Genomic DNA, 15918 nt, shown 5'->3' with positions numbered 1-15918 from the left:
TGTGTCCCTGAGCAAGACACTTAACCCCTAGTTGCTCCAGAGGCGTGCGACCTCTGACATGTATAGCAATTGTAAGTCGCTTTGGATAAAAGCGTCAGCTAAATGAATAAATGTAAAATGATAAGCGATCGTTAGATTTAATCAGCGCGATTTAGGCTAGCCTACTCTGCAATGCTTTTTTCCCCCTTAGTTGATCAGAACAAAAGTGGATGTTACTTACTAGTTCAGACTCATTTTCCGTTGAAAATTCTAATATTGGTCATATACTTCCAAAAAGTTCTGTGATTCTGAATGCCCGTATCCACACCGGCGCGGTGATTGACAGCCGCACACACTCACCTCAAAACATTGGATTCATTCGCGCTGTTTCATGCCGATGTACAACCCACGTAAAGTTGATAATTCCGCAAATAACTGCAATTGCAGATTTCGAACAGAGATGGTGACAAAGAGGAAAAGCAACGGACTGCAGCTTTAAATTAAAAATTTTATATGAACTTTTTTGTACACAACGATTGTATGATAATGATTGTACAACTGCAACAAGTGTTCTTTTTTTGTATTTCAAAATTAGTCTGTAGAAAATCCTTATCAGTCATTGACCCTTTAAATACAGACACTTGATATTCGTATTAGATGATTAGTTCATTGAATTTAATATATTTTATTTTCATATAAAACATTTGCAAAATATGTTATGCATGGCATGTTTGGCCTGATATTTATTTTGCATTTACACTGTTCTAACCACTAGGGGTCAACGTGGAGACGGGTGATGGATTGCTTCGAAGTCTCGACAATATGAAACATTTGCTTCAAAGAAGTCTCGATCTGCCGATCACTAGTGTAGAGACCCCATGGTGGTTTATAATATTAACGATTAACTAACATTACCCTACTGACGTTTAGCCTATAGAAAATTTTAACCAAATTCAAACTAAATTTAAGTTGACAATATGTGCAAGTTTCTTTCGATTCCTTCGTCAAAACAAGTAAAAGTCAACCACAATAATAAAACATAAGAAAATATACTTACACAAAAGTAGATTACCAATTCAACACAACAAGGCGATCTCCTCTGGCCTACTCTCCTCGTGGTTGTTGAAATATGAAAATCTATTCTATCCCGGGATGTGGCAATATCGTGAGATTCGTTACTACTATTGGCAGCATAGTTTTGGCAATCGACGCCTATCTGTTTTACATGTATAGTATGATGTATTTTAATTAATCAACTTTAATTAATCAACTAACATTTGTTTTTCTTGCAGGAACAACATTCATATGCTTTTAATGTTTCCAAACCAAAGTTAGGTTTACGTTCACTGTGTTCAGTGCCGGCCCGAGCCTTTTGGGGGCCCTAAGCAGAATTTGATTTGGGGGCCCCCTCCCACCACGCGGAGTCACCTGTGCTTGACGATTATTGACACAATGTCACTCTATAATGTTACATTATAAATTAATACAATGAGGTTATGTATTAATACAAAATAAATAGCCTACTTAATAAAAAATAGATACTTAAATAAAAATGTTTTAACTTTTTCTTTACTCTTTTACTAACTCTTTGAAACTTCTGAAAACAAACTGTCAAAAAACATATAAAAAAAAATTTATTTGCAAAATATCCTCCAACGTTTTGCAACCCTTTGCAGTTTGAATGATGTCTTATATGAACATGACGGAGTATGTGTTTATGTTTCCACTGTTCGATCGCGTCCGCGCCTCACACACACACACACACACACACACACACACACATACACACAACATAGGCTATTCCAGCACTGCAATCTTGACATCGCAGCCTGTTCGTTATAGCCGTAATAAAAAATAATAATAAAATAGTCAAACTAACTAACCTATAAAAATTACACTGCTCTTTTTAAATAGTCAGTAGTAGCCTACAATTCGTACCATTCAGTGCTGCGTAGCCTAAGCACCGCTCCACTGTGATGTTTCCAAGCACATTTTTGCGCATGTGAAGAGAATGATTTTTTCCCTCGATATTGGATTTCAAGCACATTTTTGCGCTTGTGAAGAGGATGATTTTTTCCCTCGATATTGGAACGTGGGTGAAGTACAAAGAAGCCTATAATAAATAATAGTTTACCATCCAAATCCATCGCGAATGTTGAAACATTTTGATTCTAATGAGAGAGATCCGCTTTCACTTTCGCTTTAAATTATTTCGTTTTGGCTTGTTTATAGTTATTTTTTTATTCTTGTTCTGTTCTGAATATCATTAAATTTAAAGGATAAATCATTGATCAAATCAAATTTGTGTGAAATGGCTTAACATTAGGCTACCGTGACTTTGCGCACGAATTTTCTATGCACGCGAGGTTATGCGCATATGACTCAAACACTGGCAGACACAGCAGCAGTTGTAGGCAGGTATATTGATCATGAAATCAGAATTTTCTTGTCTTGAATTATTAATCCATTCATTAATTTATGTCACTTGTTTAATTTAATTAGGCCTAATATGTAAAAAAAAAAAAAAAAAAAAAACTCGCTTGGGGGCCCCCTGGTGGCGAGGGGGCCCCAAGCAGCCGCTTAGTTCGCTTATGCCTCGGGCCGGCCCTGACTGTGTTAAACTTAAACACATGGCGACTGCATCGGACAATTGAAAATTGATGTCCTAACGTTCAGACACTTGTCGCAAGGGGAATGCCACAGTGTGTCTACGTTCAGTAGTTTCTATCGTCGTCTAAATTTGTTACCGTTCAGATTTGGTGGTATTCCACTCCTAATAAATATATATGTTCCCCATTCAGTTCATAAACTGCTATGGCAGACAAAAAGGTATGATTCTCTGGCCAGAGAGGGGTGTGCAGAGAGGGGTATGTGAAAGTGTATGAAAGTGTGTGAAAGATGGTGTTCTGAGAAACACAGAGACAAATAAAATTGTCAATCAAAACAGCTGTATCTAAATTTAGAAAGTGGGCCCACAGGTTAAAATATGACACACATGGTTAAATATGACCCCACAGGGAAGAAAAACCCAACAAAATAACGACCATGGATGATTTTGGCTAACTATCCTGAGCTGGGTTATTGTTGTGGCAGAAAGAAACAGAGACACGCGCAGCGTATAACTTTGGGAAGGCAGAGAGCAAGCAAGCTTGCCCTGTCCACCCCATAATTAACTTTTTCCTTTTTACAGGATGTCATGATGGATCTCATCGAACAGAACTGATTCTGTTCGAAATGTATAAAATATTGTCTTGTTTCTGTTTAACATGAAATTTTACAGGTCTTATCAAAAAGGACGACCGGCCAGATAAGCAGATGAGTCTGGCGACATGATACATGTTGATACTACCAAAAAAATACTTAAGGTCTCCATTCACAGGTGAAGGCAGCCAGGAAATGGCTCACTCCACAAACAAGGTCCCATGCGATGACACCTCCGTCCAAACCTCTCGACTTAAACTACACCAACCAGCCTGAGCAACCCCAAACGCCAACACCAACGCCAAGTGGGGGATTAAGGACGTGTTAGTAACGTACCTCCCTTGCCAACGGGGGAAAGCCCATTGCAACGGTTCGCAAAGAGTCACCCTGGTGAAGATGGAACGTCCATGGGGCAATGAGATGATCAACACATCTGCAGGAAGATGTGGACCAACTAATGTTGGTCCACTGTATTTTCTTTGATTTATTGATCTCTCCTGCCATTGAAGTTAGATCTGTGTCTGTCAAGAAGAGATGCCTAAATGAGAACACTAGTGTACTATTTATGAAGGCCATATCCCTAAGACCGAGCATATCTGCTGACTCGGTTGATTCTCTCCTTGATTCTTTTAACTCGAAGGTTAAAAATGTAATTGATGATATTGCTCCTGTGAAAGTCAGGAAGAATGGTAAACAAAAAGCACCTTGGAGAAACTCAACAGCAGTTCAAATTATGAAAAGACAATGCAGAAAATCAGAGCGCATGTGGCGAAAGACAAAAATTGTAATCCACTATAACATCTATAGAGACACCATTCGTGCTTTCAATATGGAACTAGGCAAAGCTAGACAGACTTTCTTCTCCAATATCATAAACAGAAACCTAAATAATACTCGAAATCTCTTCGCTACTGTCGACAGACTAACAAATCCCCCAAGCCAGATTCCCAGTGAAATGCTCTCCGACAGCAAGTGTAGTGAGTTTGCTACCTTTTTCTCTGAGAAAATCAATAATATTTGAAAGGTGATCAGCACATCCTTGAGTTGCGCTGGGGTCAGTCAGATCAGACTACAACCTGAGAAAGTAGTTACTATGTCTGATTTTGAAGAAATTGATGGCAAAATTCTGAAAGAAACCGTTCAGCACCTTAAAACATCAACCTGCGCCCTTGACACACTTCCCACATCTTTTTTTAAAAGTGTGTTAGACTGTTTAGAAGCAGATCTCATAGAAGTGGTAAATGCCTCACTTTTCTATGGAAGTTTTCCAAACTCCCTTAAAACTGCTGTTGTCAAACCCCTCCTGAAAAAGAGCAATCTGGATAAGACTATATTAAGCAACTATAGACCGATCTCAAATCTTCCTTTCACAGGCAAAATCATTGAAAAAGTTGTCTTCAACCAGCTGAACAAATTCTTAAACTCAAATGGATACTTTGATAATTTTCAATCTGGCTTCCGATCGCATCACAGCACAGAGACGGCGCTCATTAAGATAATAAACGATATTCGCTTAAATACAGATTCAGGCAAATTATCAGTGCTGGTTCTACTCGACCTCAGTGCTGCATTTGACACTGTCGATCACAAAATACTTCTAGACAGGCTGGAAAACTGGGTGGGGTTTTCTGGGACAGTTCTAAAATGGTTCAGGTCATACTTAGATGGGAGAGGTTATTATGTGAGTATAGGTGACCATAAGTCTGAGTGGACGCCCATGACATGCGGAGTCCCTCAAGGCTCAATTCTTGCGCCACTCCTGTTCAACCTGTATATGCTCCCAATGAGCCAAATAATGAGAAAGAACCAAATCTCTTACCACAGCTATGCAGACGACACACAGATCTACTTAGCCCTATCGCCTAATGATTACAGCCCCATTGACTCTCTGCTTCAATGCATTGATGAAGTCAACAGCTGGATGTGCCAAAACTTTCTACAGTTAAACAAAGACAAAACTGAAATCATTGTGTTTGGAAACAAAGATGAAGTTCTCAAGGTGAACGCATACCTTCACTCTAAAGGTCAAACAACTAAAAATCAGGTCAAGAATCTTGGTGTGTCTTTAGAGTCAGACCTTAGTTTCAATAGTCATGTCAAAGCAATAACTAAATCAGCATACTATCATCTGAAAAATATTGCAAGAATTAGATGCTTTGTTTCCAGTCAAGACTTAGAAAAACTAGTGCATGCTTTCATCACCAGCAGGGTGGATTACTGTAATGGACTCCTCACTGGCCTTCCCAAAAAGACCATAAGACAGTTGCAGCTCATACAGAACAGCAGCCAGGATTCTTAGCAGAACCAGAAAATATGATCATATCACACCAGTACTCAGGTCATTACACTGGCTGCCAGTTACTTATAGGATTGATTTTAAAGTATTATTACTATATAAATCATTCAATGGCCTAGGACCTCAATACATTGCAGATATGCTCACGGAATACAAACCCAACAGATTACTCAGATCATTAGGATCACATCAGCTAGAAGTTCCAAGAGTTCACTCTAAGCAAGGAGAGTCCGCTTTTAGCTATTATGCCAGCCGCAGCTGGAACCAGCTTCCAGAGGAGATCAGATGTGCTCCTACATTAGTCACATTCAAATCCAGACTCAAAACACATCTGTGTCACTGTTTGTCCGACTGTTTATACTGTGTCATATTTTAGTCTTTATTCTAAACTGTTTTAATTATTTTTAGTTCTTTCTCGTTTCTTTATTTTAAACTGTTCTTTATTCTAAACTGTTTTAATTATTTTTAGTTCTTTCTTGTTTCTTTATTTTAAACTGTTTTGTATATTCTTATTTCTTCTGATTATTTTTAATAGTATGTAAAGCACTTTGAATTACCATTGTGTATGAAATGTGCTATATAAATAAACTTGCCTTGCCTTGCCTAATGCTTTAAGCTTAGCAGAATAATTCATTTTGCATGATGTTTATTGATGTTTTATTTGGTTCAATCAAACTATACTGTAGGACTGAGTATTTAGATCTCATGATTTGAACAATTACTGATTAATTTTAAAATATTTCAGGTACATGTAAATTGGAAAGAGGAAAATCTCTTAATTCTGTAGAGTATAGGGACTCTATAGTACATTACTGTAAAGATAATAAATAATCTAGGGACTATTTTTGAAGAAATTTGAGGGTTTCAAATCCTAATTCAGATATCATAGATGCTAAAAAAAAGTAATAGTTGTTATATTTGTTCTCTAATAAGAGAGGATAAGTTGCTTTGCTGGACTTAGGTCCGAATAGATAATTGGGTAAACTTCTATAGGAGGAATGAATGACTAAATTAAATATATTTTAGGTGTTTCCATTTGCTAAAATAGCAAAAGAAAAACTTTCAAAAGGAGATTGATTATGGGAAACATATTTAATTTCTGGATTATTATTAGTTAAATAATAACTAACCTCTGAGAGGTGACTGTGGGTCTAGTCTATCTAGGAATACAGTAACAGTGCTTGCTTATTTAGCCCAGCCTCCAGAAATGAAATATGGACTTGATTGGTTGAGAAAGGTCTTCAACGAATTAAAGCAAATTATGTAGGGGGCACGAAGTTAAAACCTAGACCAAGAACAATGTAACCCAAACATGTTAAATTTTAAACTAAAATTAGTCTAATCAGTTTAGACATTTCAGCAAAATCAGTTAATTCTGAAAAATAGGATTGTAGGAAGATAAATAGTTAAAGATTAAATGGCATGTCAGCAGGTAAGGCTATTCTCATGGCAAGAGCTGGGTTAAACAGAGTTAATTTTAAAATAATGACATTGTTTTGAAACAAAATAATACAATTATTGATATACTGTTGCCAAATGAGTTTAAGGCAATACTTGATATAAAGTCCTTTACACTGAAGGTAAAGCGGTGGTTTAAAATAAACCAGAACTGCACGCATATATACGCACGCATAATAATTTTTGTATGTAAAAGTGTAATGTAAAAGTTTTTTTTTTATGCTAGAGTTGAAAGCTCCATTCTAATATGTATAATTTAGATAGGTATTTGAATGTCTATAAGTGACATATTGTGGTAGTTTTATTCTATGAGTAGTTGTTTTATTTTTTGGTTTTATTTTTTATTTTTAGAAAAGCCTTTCTAGGGACCTGAGATGCAAATTAGCTTTCGCTATACTCTCTATGTGCAATACATATTTTCCAGTTTTGACTGGGATCATGTTTTTTTGTACTGTCCCTATACAAATAAACTTATAAATAAAATAAATAAATAAAATAAATATTTGTGTTGAGGATAAAAAAAAAAAATAGAACTTTTTTGGTTAAATTTTATTAAACAGATCCTTAAATAGATCTTACTAAGTAAAACAATCGCCTGCTTGAATTAAAAGCTAACAAAATAAGGTTAAGAAAACTGGTTAATCAGTAGTATCAGCCTATTAAAGGCCTAATAGATAGATGCGATTCAAAATCCAGAGAAAGATGATTATTAAACTTGACTCAAGGTCTATAAAGTTAAAAGGCCATGTACTATGGTATGTTTAGTTTTTATTGAAGATAGAATTATATTGCTTAAAGATAGAATGTTGGGAAGAAGATGGTATGTGTATGTGGTAACATTGGAAATTGGTTGAATTTTTATTACAGCTTAGGATGCTGATTGAAGGAATATCTTACAGGTATTATAAAGTAGAAGATGAAACATGGTATGATTAGAGATATCAGGTGGTAATAAAATCACTGACTTTATAATGGGATGATTTGGTAAAGGTAAATTAGATTGCAGGTAAATCATGCGGGTATGGAATAATTCATTAGAGTAATTAAAAATCCAGCTATATATTTTTGGTCTTATGATTACGACCAGAGAGGGGAATGTGATGGATTTTAATTAATCAACTTTAATTAATCAACTAACATTTGTTTTTCTTGCAGGAACAACATTCATATGCTTTTAATGTTTACAAACTCTTTGGGGAAAACTTGTGACTTTGACTGTATGTGTATAAATACAGAAAGGGGAAGTGAGACAGTCTGTTAGAATCTTGTGATTAACAAATTAAGTCATCATTAAAACAAAGTTTGCTTCTCAATGGAATTTGTCTGAGATCCTCCGGCCTTGCTTCTTGGGAGAGATTCCCTGAGAACTGCTCGGGAAGATCTCCTTGTCGTGATTAAAGCATTTAAAGGACATTTGCAGGTCTGTTTGTCGATTTATTCCTGCGCAGGAAGCTAGTTTAGGGAAGCAAGTTAGCTGGAAACTCAGCCAGTTGTCGACTGAAGACGCAAGAGCTAGAGTATAAAGGTACTGGGTGTCGATTGGAGACGCCCCAGATAAAGGTATTGGTGTCGATTTGGAGACGCCCAAGATAAAAGTATTGGTGTCGATTTGGAGACGCCACAGATATTAAGATCAGTTGGTTGTCGATTGGAGACGCCCCAGATAGTTAGGTTTAGGGAAAAATCTACCACAATAGCCTATGCATAAATGTCATCTGTATAAATCTCGCATACATTTCAGGCGAGAGTAGGCGGCTGCAGTGAGAGGGGGAGTGAAAAAAGCGCAGGCAAGCCGGACAGTTCTCTCTTCTCGCAGTGGATCTGACACCTGTGAGATCAAAGACTGATATCGGGATTCACGCTCGTGCACAGTGTTGCTAATAAACTGGATATAATTCAAGTTCTGTTGCTTTTATATCAAAATAAATAAAATGAACAAGACACCCAAAGTACTTGTTATTTAATTATATTCCAAATACATGTTTATCAATATTTTTTCTTTAATACAGACATTTGTGTTTTTATTTATTTTATTTTTTTTTATAAAAATTTAATTGCATAACCCAAAGAGATCGCACTGTCAGATAGTTTGGGAATATTCACAGTAACATAGGCCTATACACATAAAACATGATATCAGAGTTTTAAAATCAAACATTTTAAAAGAGATCAATACATCACAGTTGTTTAAAACAATGAGCATTAAGCTGTGTCGTCAGCAAGTCGTTTCCCATCGTGCTTTTGATCAGCGCAGTCAGTGGAGAGCAACTGCGCTCGACTGCAGAATCCGACATGTACGACTTGCGATCGCGAGAGTTTTTTGACATGTACGTCAGCATGACATCAGAGCAAGGCGGACCGCACTCGGACACATTTCTAACCGGCATGCATCTCGCGCTGATCACCGGTGATCGGTTCTGCGCAGATTTTGCTCATCTCAAACAAGCCTATTGTGTATTGACGTCCACTGACGTCCTTTATACGTCTAAAGCAAGACCCCCGTATTGCGAAAAAACACTCTTTAAAAAATGACTGATTATTGAAATGAATGAATGATGCAGTTGTATTAACCAAGGCATAAGCACAATTGCTTTTTCATATTTCATAAGGATTCCATCGAGGGCCATGGACTATAAATGCACATGTAAAGGACGTCACCTACCCAGCAAACACATTTACGTTGTGGCAACGTCTCTGGCACGTTGCATTTCTGCTATGGCAACGTCGCTGTCTACGTGCTCGCAACATTGTAACAACGTAGAATTGTAAGACGTGACAGGGCTGTAGCAACGTTGTTGTGCGACATTCAGCAACAGAGACGACGTTCTGACAATATTTTTATATGGTGCATTTTGTTAGATAATTATATACTTTTTATCGTTTGTTTATCTATATTATTATTTAATGGGGCTATCAACACCTGCAAGTGTAGCCTACACTTTGAAGAGTAAAAACGACAGAAGGTTTCGTTAATTCAACTTTATTAAAACTGCATATGATCAAATTTCACTTCCAAAAGTCATACATTTGTGAAAAAAGAAAAAAAGAAAATAAACGAATATACAAATTTATTTTAAGTATAATAAATAAAAAAGCGAAGGCAGATCAGAACATTTAAATGAACAAAACCGGGTCTGTATGGCAGACAGTAGCCGAAAGCAGGTGTCACCGGGGAAATATCCACAAATCCAGAGGAGCAAAGAAACGAATGAGACTCAAATGAAATCAAATGAAAAACTAAACAGTGCGAGCGATGCTACATTAATCACATTAGGAATTAAAGTTGTAGGTTGTGTTTGATAGCTGAGGTAAGCTAAACGCAATACTCACGTATCCTTGCTCGATGATGAATGAAAACACAATGAGCCCAACAACAGGTGTTTGGAATTTAAAAGGCTGATTTTCCCGCTTCATGGCAGTGACGAGTACATTGTGTAGTCCAGTGGTTGTCCAAACACCATAGGCACAACCTTAAGCAATGGCCTTGAACGGTGGTTTAATGTCAACATTGTGACAACGCTGTAACAACCTTCACTACACAACATAGTTATATCAACCTTTTGGCCATGTTGTTAAAACGTTGTTAGAAGGTTGGCTACGTTGTGCCAACGTTCTGTGTTTGCTGGGTATAGGCTACTGGACGTCCTTTCACAACAGTAGCCTAAGCCTATAGCTAAAAGTCAAAGCAACAATTGTACATGCAACCCCAGAGAAATGTAGACTTGTACAAACGTTTCTGGATGCATTTTTTTTTTTTTTTTGCAAAGTTCTGTGTTACATATTTTTACCGATTTTTGCCGTCCTACCGCGACTATTTTTGGCCAGGGACACGACGTTGCCGTTGGACCAATGTTTGCTGGGACGTTTTAGCATGTATATCCCAATCAAACTTTTTAGTTTAGCGTAACTCTTAAAAGAGCAGTACATAGATAGGGGAGCGCGGTGCACAACGTAATACGGGGCTAGTTGTTAACACACTTGTTTTAAATACTTCCACACATGCTAGCATGACGAAACTTGGTGTATTTACTAGTTGCCATATCAACACTATATAGAGAAAAATTGTGGCAATTTTTTTTTTTTTTTTTTGTGTGTGTGTGTGTGTGTGTGTGTGTGTGTGTGTAAGATCCATAGACATTTGTTAAACCATAGCAAAAGTAAATTTCTTACTTAAGTTAATTTTTCATCTCTATTTTTTGTGTTTATTTAAAATTAGACAAATCTCATATTATTTGAATCTCCAATTATGTTATTTAACAGTTGAGATAGTTCTTTAATGCTTCGCTAACTAGCAGAAGACACTAGCAGGGTTTAAATCCCAGTTGTGCAGGCGGGGCATGTTGTCACACTGCGTTACAATGTGCCCCTATTAGGAATATGCTATTATATTATATACTTTTATTAATTCTATCGAGAAAACATGAGAAAAAGGTGAATAAAGACTGAGAGTCAATGTTCAGAAATTACTAATTATTTATTTGTTTTGAACTATGTTGTATAGCTGTGTTCATCTGTGTTCGTAGTCAAAACTCAAAAATGAGTTTATATTTAATTATTAAAAATTGCCATTATTTTATATGAAAAAGTTAATAATTGTATTTTATTTATACAATATTTTAGTTTGTCTTGTATATTTTTTTATTAGATCAGATAACATTTTAAGCTGTCATATGGTCATGTTACAATGTGCCCCTCACATGTTACAATGTACCCCACCTATGGAGCATGTTGTCACATTTCACTTCCGTTCTTTCGGGGTATATCAAGAAAAAAGTATATACTGTATTAATAAAACAAAACCACATAATTGTACAAGACATGTGGGACATTAATGTGGGAAAAAATAAATAGCCTACTCTGAACCATAAGTAGATTTACACAAACTGAGAAAGTCAAAAAGCGTTACTTTTTGCCCCGCTCTCCCCTATATCAACTGAACACACAGACACTATTATTATACTATCTAAATCATAAATCTTATAAATACTTTTTAATCAGTAAATAGCTGTTAATGTACTTAATAATAACCCTTACTGGGTTACATTTAGAATACATCCTGACTGTATTTTTTGTTTTCTTCTTCATTGAAGTTGTTGATCTAGTTTAGCTGGTTCAGGTTTGTTTGAATGAGCGAGGCGGTAAATTTCGAGGGGTCAGAGGCAGTGTTACACACGACGTTATCGGCGTTGTGTTTCCAATGTTTTTAGTCTTCCGTCTTTACATAGTGCGGTCCTCTCGCGCGGAACACAACTACAAATATCTGTTAACGAAGGGCTCTTAAAGAGGTAGGCTAAGAAGTTGAGTTCACTATTCATTCCAAATATTCTGTACAATTTGAGTCTTATCTAATTGTATTAGTCAAATGTTTTAACGTTTATTTGGCATTAATTAGGCACTATTAGGCATTTGTTTTTATTCTTGTTTATGTTCGAGGCTGATCATTTCCTTTTCATTTTGTTTTTAGATCAGACAATGTCAAATCGTCTGGGTTTTGTGACGCTGGCTGGTATCATCTCTCTGAGCATCTTGTTTTTCTGGTTTACACCTCCAAAAAACTGTCCTCTTCCACTTCCTAGACCTGAACAAAAGAAGTATCCTGAGAGCAAGAGCCCTGTTACTGAAGCAGTAGAAGACAAACCTCTTCTTCTACTATGGGTCTGGCCTGAAAATTACAGATTTGACTTCAGTGACTGCAAAAAGTTTTACAATATTGATAACTGTCAGTTGACGGATGATAGATCTCTCTACACCAATGCAGACGCTGTCCTCATTTTTCACAAAGCCATTAGTTGGGACCTGACCAACCTTCCTCCATCTCCTCGTCCTCCGTTCCAGAGGTGGATTTGGTTACATTTGGAATCACCGACTAACACTAAGAAAATACCAGGTCTGGAAAACCTGTTCAATCTCACTCTCAGCTACAGACAGGATGCGGATATTACTGTACGGTTGAAATTAAACACCAGGAAGAAACCAGATGAGGAGTTTGTAATTCCCAAAAAGGACAAACTGGTGTGTTGGATTGTGAGTAACAATGCTGAATCAACAGGTGTCGGCTCAAGGAACCAGTTTTACCAAGAATTCAGCAAATACATCAAAGTGCATCTGTTCGGAAAGGCTTATGCAAAATTTCTTGGTTATGACGAATACTACCCTACCCTAGCTAGCTGCAAGTTTTACCTTTCCTTTGAGAACTCCATCCACAAGGACTACATCACTGAGAAGATAAATGGGCCGCTTGCTGCAGGAACCGTCCCTGTGGTTCTGGGTCCTCCCAGAAGAAACTATGAAAACTTTGTTCCCGGCGATGCCTTCATTCATGTGAATGACTTCCCAGATGCAAAGTCACTAGCAGAATATCTGCATCAGCTGGACAAGGACGATGAAGCATATCGCAGATTCTTTAACTGGAGGAAATATCTCTCTCCAACTCCTCATTTAATACAACAAACCCAAGAGTTTATTCTGCCTATTTGCACCGCCTGTGACCATATAGCACGACACAGGGAATATAAAGAAGCTCATGATATTTATGAGTGGTATTTCAATTAAAGAGATTTTGTTACATGATCAGGATATACCATGTACTGTATGAAAGTTTATGGAATAGAATATGTTCTGTAAAATTGTTTAATCTGATACTAAAGTTTGTTACAAATTTAAATATTTGGATACTGAGTGGATGAATGTAATTAAGTGAAGATGGTTGTGGTTCTGTTCAGAAGATTTTATATTCTGCATAAATTATGTGTGTTGGTTTATTGTTCTGTTTTGTTGGGGTTCTCAGTTCTCCCTGGTTTACTTTGGTTGTTATTATCTTAATAAAGTTCTCCTGCACGTGGATCCTGCCTTCACTCATCTCGGGGAGCACTCGGCATAACCGGTGCATATAAAAGGAGATCTAAATTTCTTCTCACCACTCATTTCTTGTAAGAAAGAGTCAAAGATAAATGCACAAGTTTCAGTGATTTCACAGACCTTGCTAGATTTGTGTTTTTTTTATAGCCACATTTTCATCCCAGTAACATGCAGGCTATACGTCACTGTCAGTTAAACCCACTGACCTTGATTAAGATCAGACATATACCTAAAAAAGTACACTGTAAAATGTAATTAGTTGACCTTACTTAAAAAAAGTATGCAAACTCAAAAAAATTAAGCAAAGTAAGCTTAAGATTAGTGAGTTAGAAAAGCTTGTTTATTTTAAGTGTGCAGTACCAAATCAAGTAGTACCACTAGCACGTTTTTTTTATGTTCATGTAACTTAATAGTCAAGATTATTGTTAACTTAGTTTTGCTTGATATAAATTTAACCCCACTTAGAATTACTAAATACCTACAACTTAACACTTTTAGTTCTGCTCACTAATTTTTCAAGTTCACTTAAATTAAAGAAACCAATTTCTGAGTTAGGTTTATTTTATTAATTATAGCACTGTCCTTGTACAGCATAATATTTAGAATTTCTTGAAAGTTTCCATTATGCAAAAAAATATTATTATTTTTTAATCCCACCGGTCACAATAGTGACCATAAAAAAATGTTTCATTTCTAAGGCTATACAAATGTTACTGAATGATCTATCAATGCATTTCCAGCAGATATTGAAATAATAAAGGGTCTCAATGAAATATGTGCAGTGTCGCATGTTTACTGTAAATTGTCACATGATCAGAGCTGTTTATTTCCTGTTTGCGCCAAGAGAAAGGATGCCAGCAAGAAAGCTCCCAAAGAAAAGGGTGGTAAAGTATGCTAACATAAAGATAGGACATAGATTTTTGGTACATATCATGTTTAAGGTGTCTAGTATTGATATATGCATTTGCAATTACTCAACTTTGTTTAATGTGGTCATAGCACTCACAAACATGTCAACGGCAACAATAGTGACCGGTGGGATAACCCATTGTATCTACATACTACACATAGGCTAACTGTTCTACCTTACTTTCTACCTAATTTTACACACACACACACACACACACACACACACACACACACACACACACACACACACACACACACACACACACACACGTCTCCTCTGATGTCTGATCTCCACACACACACACACACACACGGTCACGTCTTCTCTGATGTCTGATCTCCACACACACACAGACACACACAGAGAAACACACACACACACACACACAAACACATACACAAACACACACAGACACACACTCAGACATGGTCACGTCTCCTCTGATGTCTGATCTCCCCACACACACACACACACAGACACAAAAAAAACACACAAAAAAAAACACACACACGCACAAAAACACACACAAACACACTGCATAGGTCAAATAGACCTCTATTAAATCAATACAATGGTTGATACAACACAGTATCCCACCAGTCACAATTGTAAAACACACTTTTTCACACACTTTTCCATGAAAATTTCAAAAAATTATGACTGATTGTTTCAAAGGGATACTAATGACACATGATTTGGATATTTTTGTGTCTGGGAAAAATTTGGGATTAAATGGGTTAATTTAGTTTTTAGACACATTGACATCAAGAATCAGCCTGTGAATCTCAACAATGGTGACAATTATAAAGCATGTTGCAGTGCATTCTGGGTGCAACCAATCAAAACTCATTCATGGCTCCCATCATGCATTGCTGCATGAATAAATAATGAGCTTATGATCAGGGGTGATCTGTTTGTCACCATTGTTGAGATTCATACGTTTTTTTTTTTTTATTATTTATTTGAATTTCATTGAAATGGCTAAAAATATTATCCTGTACCAGAACAGTGCTGCTATAATTAATAAAGTAAACCTAACTCAGAAATTAACTCTGAACTATATGAGTTCAGTGAATCAGGTCAAATGATTGTGAAATAACGATTATGTTAAAACACAACCATCACCATCAGATCACCTTTTCTGTTTGTTCATCTGGCTGTTATAACTTAGCCAAAGGTACAGCAGCCAAACAAAAGGTTAAATTAATGATATAAG

General features: G+C 36.5%; 1 protein-coding gene across 1 annotated transcript; it reads left to right on the top strand.

The window, feature by feature from the left end:
- Positions 1-12406: 12406 nt before the first annotated feature.
- Positions 12407-13486, top strand: LOC308680431 (4-galactosyl-N-acetylglucosaminide 3-alpha-L-fucosyltransferase 9-like; the record flags this gene model as incomplete). The annotated part of the gene is made up of 1 exon (XM_081348559.1): positions 12407-13486. One exon carries the CDS (start codon positions 12407-12409, stop codon positions 13484-13486), a length of 1080 nt encoding a protein of 359 aa, XP_081204685.1.
- Between the last annotated feature and the right edge of the window lie 2432 nt (positions 13487-15918).

This window comes from Scardinius erythrophthalmus (genome assembly GCF_964197995.2).
Source record: "Scardinius erythrophthalmus genome assembly, chromosome: 20".
Classification (NCBI taxonomy): Eukaryota; Metazoa; Chordata; class Actinopteri; order Cypriniformes; family Leuciscidae; genus Scardinius; species Scardinius erythrophthalmus.
Note: the sequence above shows the minus strand (reverse complement) of the source record. Positions and strands in the feature narration are given on the sequence as shown.